Source organism: Ctenopharyngodon idella, chromosome 3 (genome assembly GCF_019924925.1).
Source record: "Ctenopharyngodon idella isolate HZGC_01 chromosome 3, HZGC01, whole genome shotgun sequence".
In the NCBI taxonomy this organism is placed as follows: Eukaryota; Metazoa; Chordata; class Actinopteri; order Cypriniformes; family Xenocyprididae; genus Ctenopharyngodon; species Ctenopharyngodon idella.
The window spans coordinates 42,418,143-42,434,104 of NC_067222.1; the positions used below are offsets into that span (position 1 = coordinate 42,418,143).

The 15,962-nt window shown below is 38.3% G+C and overlaps 1 protein-coding gene across 1 annotated transcript in view; it reads left to right on the forward strand.

Moving 5' to 3' along the window:
- tecpr1b (tectonin beta-propeller repeat containing 1b) overlaps positions 1-15,962 on the forward strand; it is a 42,846-nt gene that overhangs the window by 13,363 nt on the left and 13,521 nt on the right. Inside the window, exons 7-15 of the mRNA XM_051888694.1 lie at positions 1,271-1,368; positions 1,824-1,925; positions 5,329-5,459; positions 7,420-7,901; positions 9,205-9,302; positions 9,403-9,558; positions 10,228-10,377; positions 10,490-10,647; positions 12,468-12,595. Coding sequence (XP_051744654.1) covers positions 1,271-1,368; positions 1,824-1,925; positions 5,329-5,459; positions 7,420-7,901; positions 9,205-9,302; positions 9,403-9,558; positions 10,228-10,377; positions 10,490-10,647; positions 12,468-12,595 — 1,503 coding nt within the window. The remainder of the gene's footprint in view (positions 1-1,270; positions 1,369-1,823; positions 1,926-5,328; positions 5,460-7,419; positions 7,902-9,204; positions 9,303-9,402; positions 9,559-10,227; positions 10,378-10,489; positions 10,648-12,467; positions 12,596-15,962) is intronic.

The window sequence follows — 15,962 nt, forward strand, 5'->3', positions numbered from 1 at the left end:
GCGTTACCCTCGGTTTCCGGTTTTATTTTGTAGAAACCATGAAAACACCAAAGACGCTTTAATATACATGTTTTAATAGACAAGGGAACAACTGTTTTGATATATTTGTAGACAGAAAACTAATTGTTGTTATATAGCTCAACACGTTTAGTCTTATTATTTAAATCTAATTTTCATGTTTTTTTGCGAGTACCATGCTTTACCATGCCTCAGAGAAAAACACTATTTTGTCAAGTAGCTAACATAGCATAATCAGATGCAGCTTTATTTTTAGTAACAGTAATACAGAATTTTCTCCATCATACAATACGTTTTAAAAGGAATTGCATGCCATTTATCAACACAAGCCATCCAGCATTTAATATGATATTCTGAAATCGATCTAGTTTACTGTAGTGTGCAACAAGTGTCTCACAGCAGCCGCCGAGCGAACGCACAGGAGTAACGTTATAACATCATTTTCAACACACTCAAATGTATCTAATATGATAAACAGAGCTGTGTTACCTCATACTCATGACCGGAAAAGCGAAGCGGCGCCGGCAACTGTGGGATAATAAAAGTTCTGCTGCTCGTGAGGCGTGTGTTGCGCAATCGCTCCAGCGGCCTCGTTCAGCTCCCACAACACTCGGTCCTGCTCTGCTTCATACTACAGTAAAGTTAATAATCGCATCCATGAACATGATTTCTTCCCGAGTCCTATCCCAATTGTTTTCCACCGGCTGTGAGGTGAAGACCACATGTCCCAAGATTCCGCGCTCAAACTTGGCGTCATCAAGCTACGCCTTTGTTTTGAATAGGCCTCTAGCGACCTCTAGCGGACAGAAAATATTACATACTGCACCTTTAAGTAGACTTTTAACAAGTGAATTTGGTAATAGTCAAATTAAAAGTTTTATTTTAAAGTACACTTTAAATCATTATGTTTGATTTTTTTTGTCATGCCCAAAAGAAGTACACTTATTTTGATGTAGTGTTTTATTCATTATTTAGAGTTGATATAATTTAAGTGTAATAAATTGCAACTTCATTTAAAATGTGTAACTACAAATATATATTTAAATACATGACATACAAGTTTCAATAGAAATGACATTAAAGTATATTTTACCTTAAAGTATACATTGACATTATCGTATATTTTTTTCATAAATGTGTGTCAGTACATTCAGCAGTAACTTTAACCGTATTTCAAAGACAATAGAAGTGATTATGAAATTACATATAAAGATGTACTTAAGTGGGTCAAAAAACACTCTGATGTTTTCAGGCTCATCGTGGGATCTAGTTGAGTCTCCAAATCAGAAAGGAGCTGTTCATGTTGCAGTGGGCATCGGTGTCGTTTGGGCCGTTACTAAGGACAACAAAGTAAGATGATATTTACTCTGTTAATGCTCTGTACACTGCTTCAGCTTGACATGAATATTACTGCTATGAGTTTTGTACATTCATTTAGTGCAATTAATTTAAAGGATTGCTGTAAGTAACAAACATAATTAATCGTGCATAAATTCTGTAATAATTATTTTCTTACCATCAGAGTAAATTGTGCATCTTCACTGTCCATTTTCATCTAGAATGCTGAATGAACCTAAAGTAGTATTAAGGGCTGTTTTTGTTAGGAGTAAAAATGACCCAGATGACATCTGGATGCCTCATCATGTGACAGTGTAGCATAAAACTGAAATGTTTATTGTTGCATAAAGAGTTTTGAAAAATTGAAAGCAGTATGCCAGAGTGGATAATGGTGTAAACAGTGTGTGTGTGTGTGTGTGTGTGTGTGTGTGTGTGTGTGTGTGTGTGTGTGTGTGTGTGTGTGATAGGTCTGGTTCAGACGAGGTGTGAATTCCCACAATCCCACTGGCTCAGGCTGGATCAGCATTGGTGGAGAGATGGTGATGCTCAGCGTGGGGCCCAATGACCAGGTGAGATCAGTGGAGTATCATATTATACTGCCATTCTAACAATAAACACACTCACTGTAGAGCAGTTTTCAGCCAGGTGGTCCATAAACTGTAACATGTAAACAAGTAAACTGACATCATGTAGAAGGGGGCCTTCGAATTTTGTCTTTGACATTGGGGGGCCTTAGTGTCAAATAGATTGAGAACCGCATATGGTTTTAGGGTATTCATGAACAAACATGGTGGATCTTGTGAAAAAGATGCACACAATATCCACAAAATAGCCTACTTTTAATTATTTATTACAGAAATAATATGAACTGAATATTATGTTTTTGGACATTTAATTAATTGCATGTTATCTGCAGTTATTATAGTTTAACGACATTTTTATAGTTTAACGACAGTTTTTTTTTTTTTTTATAGTTTAACGACATTATAGTCAACGACATTTTTTCACGGACGAAAACGAAACGATGACTAAATAAAAATGCGTTTTGAATGACTAAAACTATGACTAAAATCGAATAAAAACGAGACGAAAATGATAGAGAGGGAAGATTTGGGAAGATATCCAGTCAGGACTGCTGTCCTGTGTGGAAGATGCGCACATTTGAAGTGTAACGCGCGGATCTAACCGCGGGAAAAGCGGCGCTGTTGCGCAATAAGTAGGAATTTATATAGCAATATATATAGCAATAATTGTTTATAAGCTAATATTGATGAATTATGATTACACAATGTTTATATGGTAGTATGTTTTAGATGGTTGTAAGAACACATATTTTATCTCCCTCACCTGAACTTAAATGAGCAGCCTGCTACAGTGCAGACTGCAGACATTTCAGAATAAGAGTCACGGTGTATTTCGGGATGGTTTATAATTATTATTTTTTCCTGGTCATTATTGTTATTTTGTTTACACAATAAACTGTAATTTAATTTAATTTAATTTCTATTTAATTCATAGTAAACTACTGTATCTTCTGTCACAGGAAGGAAAGACTAAGAACATTATTTGACACATTATTCAATATATTTTACAAGTATAAGTGTGTCAATCCCTGAGAAGTACTGAATTGAGCTCTCTTCCATGTGTTTTTGCACTTGAACGGTCAAAAAAAAAGTAAAAAGTACAGTTGGTTGTCTCACGTGAACATAAACAGTTTAGAGAGTATATCAGGTGTATAGGATCTGTGTATTGTTAGAGAAATGCTTACTTAATGCAGTACAGTTTAACTAAATTAGATTTTATTTGATCTACTGTTGATTTAGTCGACTAAAATCTTATGATATTTAGTCGACTAAAACTAGACTAAAACTAAAACAATTTCCGATGACTAAAATATGACTAAAACTAAATGGCATTTTAGTCAAAAGACTATGACTAAAACTAAATCAAAATTTGCTGTCAAAATTAACACTGCTAGATATAGTACAGGTCTTTGACTTTTTCCCCACCATTGACATAATTTTCCGTCTTTCTGCTTTTGCACTGTTATACAGTAGGGGGCGCTATTACACTTCTGAAAGCGTACAGAATCTATAAATGAAAACGGAGACAAAAAAAAAGGAGCAGAAACAAGCAATAAAAGCATTGCTTATGCACATTGTAGTCTTTGAAAAAAACATGTTGCTTTTTTTAATGAAACTTACCCACATTCAAATGTTGATAAAAAAGAATGCATGAAGCTAGAATAAAACAGGTTTTTTGTTTAAAAGCAGAGGCTCTGCTCTTTCTTTTGATATATCGCATGTTCAGATATTCAAAATATTTTGGGGGCCATGAAATTTTTGTGAAAATTATCAAAAACGCTGGCGGTCACTGGCAACGGGGAAAGAGTTAATGTAGATCTGTGGGGTATTTCAGCTGTCCACTAGGTGAAAGTCAAAAGTCAGATCACTTAAAAAAGTGATCTCAGCAAGCTGCATGATTTGAGGTATCATCTAGTGCAAAAAGTGCAGGGAAAGATAAATTTAATACTTAAGGTTCTGGGTTGCATTGAATAAATAATTGGACAGTTATTTTCAGTGTGCAGACTTCACATTTCTTTTTTCATCACTGTTTTTTGTTGTCCTGCAGCTGAGCCCAATTTTGGGGTTTTTCGATGTGCACACCTACTCAAAATATGATTCTTCTGGGTTTGTTCAAATCATTTACCCTAATATGAGCGATAATAATAGTGATGTTTGCCTTAGCAAACTTCACTAACAAGTGATGAATCAATCATTGCACTCACAGCATGCTTTAATCACTGTTGCTGATATCATATTTCATCTGGTGATATTGTAATAATCATTTTCTCCTGTGTGGACAACTCTAGGGGTCCCAGTACTTGCCCTTGGGGGACACCCATCTGCTGTGGGCTGGGGGGGAGGCAGACAGTTCTGATTACACTCCTGTTCTCACATGAAGCTTTGAGGATTAACCATCATTAGATCCTCAGACCAATATTTGGCGTAGCAGGCCGACTGTATTCACTGTCCATGTTAATACGCACAAACACCCATCGCCCAATCACCTTCTCCAGCTCACACAGGCTCCTCCTTCCCGCCAGGCCCGGCATGTAAGGCCTGGTGGAGTTGGGTGTCTGTGGGTGTTGATTACTAGAGCCACTGAGTCTCAGTGTGGAGTTTGCAAGCGATGCAAACCTTCTCTCTGCATCTCTCCCTCTCTCTCTGTAACTCGAAGCCTGACTTTTCCTGTTGCCCACTGCCTGCCGCAGCTCAGCCCAGCCATATATATACACCTCCAATTCTTTCACCCGCACACAGCCATATGGGAGTGTCTAATTTGAGTTTGGCCACACTCCACCATTACATAGTTCACATTTTATTACTAACCGCCTGGACCGTGTGTTCAGCTCAGCTGTGACGCTCATATTTGATCCTGTTCCTCAATTTGGCTTAGTCAGAAACAATATCCTGTCTATGAGAACTATGTCAGCACATAAAAAGAAAATATTAAAAGATCATCTCATAACATGATGATTTTCTGATGCCAACTTTATTATGATGCAATTGATATTGGTGATTTTATTATATTTCATTATTGTGATGGGTCAATTAAGCATTCTGTGATCATATATTTATAATATCCGTAATATCCTCTCCAAACTTCCAATGTACATACAGTACACTACCATTCAAAAGCTTTAGGGTCGGGAAGATGAATCTAAGGGTGTGAATCAGTGTGAAGTCACTAAATTAGAGGCTTTTAATGATACTTTAAATTTTACTTTGCTTTTAATGTTTAGAGGATACATGAAAAATTACTCAAAAAGAGTAATTTTGTCCCAAATGATTTATATGTCAGCTTGAAGAAGGTATATAATATGGAAACGAGCCTGTGGTCGATGTGATTTGATGTAATGTATACGTATGTATAAAATCTATATTTAATGTGTGTTTTTCTGTGACACAGGTATGGGGTGTTGGCAGCGATGATCGGACTGTGTATTTTCGTCATGGCGTGACAGGCACAGAGGTCACCGGAAGGTCATGGGTGGCAGTGTCAGCCCAGCTTGATGGCAGTGAAAGCACAAATCATTCCAGGTAGTTGAAAAACACTGTACACAACAGTGATTCCCAACAAGGCCCACTTAAATAGGATCCAGAGGGGACTTGGAAACACTTTGATTCGTTAAACCTAGAAAACAGAATTTATGACTTTAAAGTTGAAATATTAGGGCTATAAATGCTTAAATTAATTAAAAACAGTTCATTTTCATTTAACATCTTAGCACATTCAATCTTACACTATTTTTTTTAACCTTCACTAAAAAAATACTTCAGAATTAATATTTCCTGATAATTTACTCACCCCCATGTCATCCAAGATGTTTATGTCTTTCTTTCTTCAGTCGAAAAGAAATTAAGGTTTTGAGGAAAACATTCCAGGATTTTTCTCCATATAGTGGACTTCAATGGGGACCAACCGGGTTGAAGGTCCAAATTGCAGTTTCAGTGCAGCTTCAAAGGGCTCTACATGTTTCCAGATGAGGAATAAGGGTCTTATCTAGCGAAACAATTTTTCATTTTCTAAAAAAAAATAAAATTGATATACTTTTTAACCATAAATGCTCGTCTGGCACTAGCTCTGTGATGCACCGCGCATTACATAATCACGTTGGAAAGGTCACGCGTGACGTAGGCGGAAGTACCGCGGTAGGGCGACAAACTCCATCTCATTTTCTTCTCCGACTTCAAAATCTTTTGAGTCTTTGGATGTTCGCTTTGTAGACACCGGATCGGTACTTCCGCCTACCTTTCCAACGTGATTACGTAATGCGTGGTGCATCGCAGAGCAGTGCACGATGAGCATTTGTGGTTAAAAAGTATATAAATTTTTATTTTTTTTAGAAAATGGCAGATCATTTCTCTAGATAAGACCCTTATTCCTCGTCTGGGATCATGTAGAGCCCTTTGAAGCTGCATTGAAACTGCAATTTGGACCTTCAACCCATTGGTCCCCATTGAAGTCCACTATATGGAGAAAAATCCTGGAATGTTTTCCTCAAAAACCTTAATATCTTTTCAACTGAAGAAAGAAAGACATGAACATTTTGGATGACATGGGGGTGAGTAAATTATGAGAACATTTTATTTCTGAAGTGAACTAATCCTTTAATTCTTGGGCCTTTAAATTACCATTATGATCAAAACCATGATCTTCTACATGCATTCTGTAATCTGATTGATAGTTCATATTTTTTGCGAAAAGGCCTTTTAGTATAAATTCTAAAGTATTGTGTCTTTTTTGCTGTGATATCTTTAATGATTTTTATAAAGTAAACAAGAACAATTTTTATATTTTTAGTAATACTGGACTGAAGCAACTTAGGTCTACTTGATTATCTATCCATCATTATAAAATATGAGTATCAAATATGATCCATCAGGTTTTTGAGGAACGTTTATCTGTTCATCTCTTAATCATCACTGTATTGCATTGCATTTTATGTTTTAAAACTACAGTACAGAGCTTTGATCATAAAACAAAGCATTTAAATATCATCAAACTAAGATTGAGAGATATAGAGTGACAGCTGATATTAATATGCATTTTATGTAAGTATCTGTTGTACTGTTATAAAGATCTCATTGATTTACATTACATTACATTACTTTTTGGCCATATAAGTATCAGAAACTGCACCAAACTGCATATTTAAGGCTTTAAGGTAACAAAGTTTTTTCTAGTAGAGTGGATGATATTTATATATCTCAATGCAAATATAAAATGACAGATTCAATATTTCTGTTCTGTTTTTACCCTCAGAGAATCATGCAATAATGCGCATTTCAGTCATATTAATAGCAATGGTGACTGATATTCAGTGTAATATGGGTTAAAAGGAACACATTTCTGTTTTGGTGTTGATGAAAGGGCACTTGAGCTTTATTGATGGGGCTGCTGGCCAATACTAGTACCGAAGGATCCTCATATTTCATGTCCATCCAGCAGATGGCGCCATGCCTGTCTGTGTTCTGAATGGCTCTGTGTCTTTCCCAGTGTCCCTTCGCACAGTGATGCCAGTGTGTTCGGTGGTGAGGTCACCGCTCCTTCCCAGGGTTCCGTTCTGAGCTGTGACGACACGGACATTCTGAAGCCACGTGTCCCGAAGATCACGAGTGACAGCTTTATCTCTGCGCTGGTGTCCGATCGCTCCACTCCAATGCACGACCGGCCCTCTGCAGTGCACCCCAGTGTACCTGAGGGAAACCAGGTGACCGGCCAAGAGTCCGATTCCTCTGTCCTGACCCCGACACTTCCGAGTAGCCCATCTGATGGTGGCGACACACCATGGAGCAATGTAGACCTGGAGGAGATGAAGGGCTCTGTTCCCAGCAGCGCTCGGAGCTCGGTGGCCACGTACCCCATCGAGTTGCAGCAGAACACGGTAGTGCAAGAGGAAACGCCGCCCTGGGCCTGGGTAACCGGTGGAGGATGTGACATCCATTCCAGCTCACATGTCGACTGGTTTAACACCTCAGGTGCAACCCAGTTAAAGGGATAGTTCATCATTTACTCACCCTCATATCATTCCAAACACTTCATTTGAGGCCTTTATGTATAATGCGTTATAGGTATTCATGTAATGTGTTATATCTTTTCATAAATAATTTTAAAATGCATTAATATTTAGAGAATTCCTGTTACATTTGAAATTGGTTGTTTTAATGCATTCTACTTTCTAAAGGTGTAACAATGAATAGATAAGTATTATAATGTATTATAAATGTAGTTATTCATGAGATGCATTACAAGGTATAATTAATGCATTAAAATACTTTTATAATGCATTATATATAAAGGCTTTTAGTAAAATATAACTGGTTTGTCAGAATATCAAAACGTGTCACACTAGGTTTGACGTTAATGACGCCTCTCATAATCTCATAATCGATCATGTGCCACATTTGAATATAAACATGAAACAGACTTGAGAGATACAGCAGAAGGAAGACTTTTGACATTTGATTTTAATGACTTAATTTTATATTCATAATTTTTGGGGGATGAAGGCCATTGCAGAAATGGTTAGTAATGGCCTTAACTAGTAAAAATCATGACACTGCACAACATTCACGGTTGTACATTTAAAATCTGTATAAAAATAAAAAAAAACATGTTCTGTGTTTTTAATTCTGTGAGTTGAAATATTGAGCTTGACAAGGACAATGCACGTCACCGTTCGACATTTTTTAAAGAAATTAATTATTTTATTCAGCATTAAATGCATTACATTGATCAAAAGTGACAGTAAAGACATTTATAATGTTAGAAAAGATTTCCATTTCATGTAAATGCTGTTCATTTTCACTTTCTATTCATCAAAGTATCCTGAAAAAAAAGTGTCATGGTTTACACAGAAATATTAAGAAGCGCAACTGTTTTCAAAATTGATAATAATAATAATAATAAATGTTTCTTGAGCATCAAATCATCATATTAGAATGATTTCTGAAGGATCATGTGACACTGAAGACTGGAGTAATGATGCTGAAAATTCAGCTTTGATCACAGGAATAAATTATATTTTACAATATATTAAAGTAGAATACGGTGATAACAATATTTCACAGTATTACTGTATTTTTGATCAATAAGAGACATTCAAAAACATTCAATAATCTTATGACCTCAAACTTTTGAACATCAGTGTAAGTGTAAACAGTGTGAATGATGTCACTCCCTCAGTTATATCATAAAGAAATGGACATGGAGGTGGTGATATAAAATATGTGATACCTTTTCAGTGTAGTGTTTTGTTGAAACAAGTCTCTTCTGTCTCAGATACCGGGCCGCTCTCTCCACCCATCACACCTGCCCTCGGTGCTGTAGACACAGACGCTCGCGCAAAACGAGGCCAACAAGACGCCTCCATAGAGAAGGTACCTACACTGTGAGCGTCACATGAGAGGAATAGACAATGGGAGATCTCAAATCATGATGTAAAACACTGCTGTGTGTGTTTATTTGTTTGTTTGTCAGTCTGTGCGTGTGACGAGAGGTCGTATGTGTTGGTGGAGGGACTGGCCGCCACATCAGTGGGAGGATGTCAGCGTGACGCTGGAGCAGGTCACCGGGGCCGGAGCTCAGACAGGAGACATACTTTACCTATACTTCACTCACGGCCTGGAGAAGAAGGTAACACAGCGTGAGCAAAGTGCCCTTGTTACAAACTGCACTTTTTTAAAGTCTACTTAAAGGGATAGTTCACACAAAAATAAAAATTTGCTGTTAATTTACCCACCCTCAGGCCTCAAAGATGAAGGTGACTTTTTTTCTTCAGTAGAACAGTAAAGAAGATTTTGAGCTGAAACCGTGGTCCTCTGTGATTCATATAATGGAAGTCAATGGGTGCCGTCACTTTGAGATTCAAAAAAACATATACAAGCAAAACAAAATGAATACCTGCGGCTCCTGACGATACATTGAGGTCTTAAGAAGCAAAACAATCGGTCTGTGCAAGAACCTGAACATTATTTATAACATTTTTACCTCTAATCCACAGCCTCGGCAAACGGTCCTGACTGCATTCACGACAGTCTTAATGTTTAATCATTAATTAAACATTAAAGATTTTAAGTACACTACAAGTGCACACTCAATACAATTAAGTGCACTTATTTTTCACAAGGGTGTGTAGTGAGTTCAAAAGCAAAACTAAATTATGACAGTTTGTGGACCCTTTCAATGAATGTCATTATAAATGAAGGAATGAATCAAGATGAAAATTTGTTTGTGTTGTTGAAGATATCAGACTGTATCAGTGTCAGTAATTTAATTTCATAATTCTCCTGATGTGTGTGTCAGTATCTGTATGCTGTGATAAAGGAGGTGACGGCCCTGGTGCCCGTGCTCAGGGACTCTCTGTACGCTATGGCTGTTTACACAGCAGAGCGGACCAGACAGAGAAGCCCCATCTTACTGGCAACTCCGTCACATCATGACTTCAGTACTTGGGTAAAAAGCCCTTATGAACAGCACATTTGTATAAAAAGGATCTCTATGTGATATAAAATACACAGGAGAATGAGATTTCAAGAGTAACAGGATGTTTCTGTGATCTTTGCAGCTGTCTTTGTTGAGCGAGTCATGTTGTGAGTCCAGGGGTCTTGGAGACCGTCCGTCCAAACAGGCACTGTGGGCTGTGACATGTAAAGGTGACGTCATGGTGCATGAGCCGTCACCCACCCTTGAGGCGCCGGCGCAGTACTTACCCTGCGATCACATGTAAGAACCTCCCCATGTCTGTCTGTCTGTCTGTCCTTTTCTCTCACTGTAGCTCTGTTCTAAACCTAGTGAACTGCTTTACTCTCTGCTGTCGACATCGACAGCACTTTCACGTGCCGCACATGCTCCTCAAGCAAAGCACACAGGAGACTCGACTTACAATTGATTTCAATAGAGTTTGGCATTAGGATGTTGCTAAGCTAACATCACAATACTCTAGAAAGCATGTAGCACACAAATATTGGGCACAATAGTTCATTTTAAAGTAGATTGAACTCTGTTTTTATGAATTAATTGAAAAATATGTATAAATAGTTGATTTTTATTTATTCATAACCTTGTCAGAACATTTTGAAAACATTCCCTATCAGCTGGGATACTTCTTGAAAATATTCTCTTAGTACTATTTAAATATGTTTTAAGTATATTACTTATTTAGATAGATTTTTTATACTTGAAACATATCATAAACTGTACTTTAAGTAGACTTGAAGGTATCTCCTACATACACTGCTAGTGGATTTATGCCAATGATTTATGTATTACATATTATGTGTTATGTATGTACTACTTAGTCTATTCCACCCCATAGCTGACATCTCACTATAAACTTGAACATGTAAGTTTATAACATAGTTTATAACATGCTTGAGTACTATTTCAAAGAAGCCAATATGTGTGAAAAGTGTATTTATTGAGCTAATTTATTAAAGGAGTAAACTCATGTAAAAGCCAAGTATACTTCGATATACTTAGATATACCAAGTATACTTATTATACTATTTTATTATTATTAAGTAAAAGTATAGGCCAAATATACTTGGATTTTGCTGTATAGATGTCAGTATAAGCCAAGTATAATTTTAAGTAGGGCCTACATCTCTGATAATTAAAAAAAAAAAAAAAAACTCAAAATATACTCTCTTATTTTAGTTTAAAAGAAGCACAATTTTTGTAAGGACACCGCAAAGTTGCAGTATTTGAAAAACAGCTACTTTTAGTTAGTTCCTGCCAAACACTGCTTATAAAGCAGCTTAATTACTGTCTGCCATTTGAAATGGCCTCTGCATTATAAGTGTTTAAAATGGTGTCCAGATAGGCAGCTTACTAGGTTTCGAGCTGGAGTTTCATACACTGAACAAAATTATAAACGCAACACTTTTGTTTTTGCCCCCATTTTTCATGAGCTGAACTCAAAGATCTAAGACTTATTCTATGTCCATCCATCCAGCATCTTCACCTCCAAGATCATCTGAAACCAGCCACCTGGACAGCTGCTGCAACAATCGGTTTGCATAACCAAAGACTTTCTGCACAAACTGTCAGAAACCGTCTCAGGGAAGATTATCTGCATGCTTGCCGTCCTCATCGGGGTCTCATCGGGGCCTTTTATTGTGGCCAGCCTAAGGCACACCTGTGCAATAATCATGCTGTCTAATCAGCATCTTGATATGCCACACCTGTGAGGTGGATAGATTATCTGTGCTCACTAACACAGATTTAGACAGATTTGTGAACAATATTTGAGAGAAATAGGCCTTTTGTGTACATAGAAAAAGTCTTCGATCTTTGAATTCAGCTCATGAAAAATGGGGGCAAAAACAAAAATGTTGTGTTTATAATTTTGTTCAGTGTAATTTAAGCTTTTGCATAAAGTCAGGCTTGCATGCCACACAACTGTTTGATGCATTTGATTTGGTTTCGTCTGGAGCGTGTGTAAATGTGTGTCTTTCGTTGTAATGTGTGTCTATTGTTGGGCTTGGCATGCTTCATGAGTGTCCGTGACTGTGTGTCTGTCCGCGTACCTGCTGTGGGCTCAGGTTCTGGCGTCAGGTTCCTGCTCATCTGCTGTGTGTGGAGTCTAACAGTCTGGGTGTGGTGTGGGGCATCGGTCACGATCACACAGCCTGGGTCTACACAGGGGGCGGCAAGGGACCATCGGCTCAGGGTAAACATGCACCCTGCATTTGGCTAACCCTATCTCTCTCACTAACCTACATCAAGTTTTGATGCCCAGCTAACAAATATATGTTCTAAGAATGTTTTGCTAACATTCCCATTAAGTTATATGAATGTTATTTTTGATTGTTCTCTGAATGTTTAAAATGTTTTTCTTGTTTATGTGAACATAAAGGGAACATTCCATTTTGCAAACATTATCAAAATGTTTAGAGAATGCTTCAGGAAAAAACGTTCTATGAACGATGTATAATAATGTTTTTGTGCTAGTGTTTTGAGAACATTATTAAAGACAAGATTGCTTTGAACAAACATTCTATTAACGTTACTTACATAACTTTGCCAGAATGTTAGTCAACATTCAGAGAACGTTCCCTGTTAGCTGGGTGTGAATATGCTGTGTTTTGTATACTGGTGTGCTGATGTTCCCATGAGGCTTCACCAGCAAATCCTTCTTTGTCAACCAGCTTAACCAGAAAGACACAGTTTTGCTGGTGAACAGCATCATTATGCTGGTCCATCATTTAGACCGAACCAGCATAAACCGGCCTGGACCAGGATGTAGATCTTGCTGGTCTAAGCTGAACCTTGCATCAGGATGGGATATTCAGTAAACAGCAGTATGCTAGTTTTACATTCAAAAATCTTCCTAATCATCTTTAACCTTCCCTAAACATTGGGTCCTCATTCACTAACAACTCGTTTGTAATTCTGCCTAATTCACAACTCTTGCATACACACTTGAATTTGTTCTTAAAGGCTTAGTTCACCCAAAAATCATAATTTACTCACCCTCATGTCGTTCCAAACAAAAGTCTTTCGTTCATCTTTGGAACACAAATGAAGATATTTTTTATGAAATCTGAGTAATTTCTGTCCCTCCATAGACAGCTACGCAACTGACACTTTGATGCCTCAAAAAGTTCATAAAGAGTTCGCAAAAATAAACCATATGAGCTGAGTGGTTTAGTCCAAAGTTTTTGTAGAGACTTGATCGCTTTATACACTGACCGGATTTAATTTAGGCTTTTATTGACATAAACATTCATCAACTCTCATATCAGTTGTGGTAAATGGAACCTCAAGCATGTTTGCTTGATGTGCGAAAACCAATGAGATTCATTCTCGTGTTACGCAGCACGTTTGAGCTTCATCAAGAACCAATGAGGTTCATTCTCGTGTTACGCAGCACGTTTGAGCTTCTACAAGAACCAATGAGGTTCATTCTCGTGTTACGCAGCACGTTTGAGCTTCTACAAGAACCAATGAGGTTCATTCTCGTGTTACGCAGCACGTTTGAGCTTCATCAAGAACCAATGAGGTTCATTCTCGTGTTACGCAGCACGTTTGAGCTTCATCAAGAACCAATGAGGTTCATTCTCGTGTTACGCAGCATGTTTGAGCTTCTACAAGAACCAATGAGGTTCATTCTCGTGTTACGCAGCTTGTTGAACTTCCACAAGAACCAATGAGGTTCATGCTTGTGTTACGCAGCATGTTTGAGCTTCATCAAGAACCAATGAGGTTCATTCTCGTGTTACGCAGCACATTGGAGCTTCATCAAGAAGCAATGAGGTTCATTCTTGTGTTACGCAGCACGTTTGAGCTTCATCAAGAACCAATGAGGTTCATTCTCGTGTTACGCAGCACGTTTGAGCTTCATCAAGAACCAATGAGGTTCATTCTCGTGTTACGCAGCATGTTTTGAGCTTCTACAAGAACCAATGAGGTTCATTCTCGTGTTACGCAGCTTGTTGAACGTCCACAAGAACCAATGAGGTTCATGCTTGTGTTACACAGCATGTTTGAGCTTCATCAAGAACCAATGAGGTTCATTCTCGTGTTACGCAGCACATTGGAGCTTCATCAAGAAGCAATGAGGTTCATTCTCATGTTACGCAGCACGTTTGAGCTTCATCAAGAACCAATGAGGTTCATTCTCGTGTGTTACGCAGCATGTTTGAGCTTCATCAAGAACCAATGAGGTTCATTCTCGTATTACGCAGCACGTTTGAGCTTCTACAAGAACCAATGAGGTTCATTCTCGTGTTACGCAGCACGTTTGAGCTTCATCAAGAACCAATGAGGTTCATTCTCGTGTTACGCAGCACGTTTGAGCTTCCACAAGAAAGAATGAGGTTCATTCTCATGTTACGCAGCTTGTTGAACTTCCACAAGAATCAATGAGGTTCATGCTTGTGTTACGCAGCATGTTTGAGCTTCATCAAGAACCAATGAGGTTCATTCTCGTGTTACGCAGCACATTGGAGCTTCATCAAGAAGCAATGAGGTTCATTCTCGTGTTACGCAGCACGTTTGAGCTTCATCAAGAAGCAATGAGGTTCATTCTCGTGTTACGCAGCACATTTGAGCTTCATCAAGAACCAATGAGGTTCATTCTCGTGTTACGCAGCACGTTTGAGCTTCATCAAGAACCAATGAGGTTCATTCTCGTGTTGCGCAGCACGTTTGAGCTTCATCAAGAACCAATGAGGTTCATTCTCGTGTTGCGCAGCACGTTTGAGCTTCATCAAGAACCAATGAGGTTCATTCTCGTGTTACGCAGCACGTTTGAGCTTCATCAAGAACCAGTGAGGTTCATTCTCGTGTTACGCAGCACGTTTGAGCTTCATCAAGGACCAATGAGGTTCAATCTCATGTGCTACGCAGCATGTTTGAGCTTCATCAAGAACCAATGAGGTTCAATCTTGTGTTACGCAGCATGTTTGAGCCTCCGCAAGAACCAATGAGGTTCATTCTTGTGTTACGCAGCACGTTTGAGCTTTATCAAGAACCAGTGAGGTTCATGCTTGTGTTACGCAGCATGTTTGAGCTTCATCAAGAACCAATGAGGTTCATTCTCGTGTTACGCAGCACATTGGAGCTTCATCAAGAAGCAATGAGGTTCATTCTCATGTTACGCAGCACGTTTGAGCTTCATCAAGAACCAATGAGGTTCATTCTCGTGTGTTACGCAGCATGTTTGAGCTTCATCAAGAACCAATGAGGTTCATTCTCGTATTACGCAGCACGTTTGAGCTTCTACAAGAACCAATGAGGTTCATTCTCGTGTTACGCAGCACGTTTGAGCTTCATCAAGAACCAATGAGGTTTATTCTCGTGTTACGCAGCACGTTTGAGCTTCCACAAGAAAGAATGAGGTTCATTCTCATGTTACGCAGCTTGTTGAACTTCCACAAGAACCAATGAGGTTCATGCTTGTGTTACGCAGCATGTTTGAGCTTCATCAAGAACCAATGAGGTTCATTCTCGTGTTACGCAGCACATTGGAGCTTCATCAAGAAGCAATGAGGTTCATTCTTGTGTTGCGCAGCACGTTTGAGCTTCATCAAGAA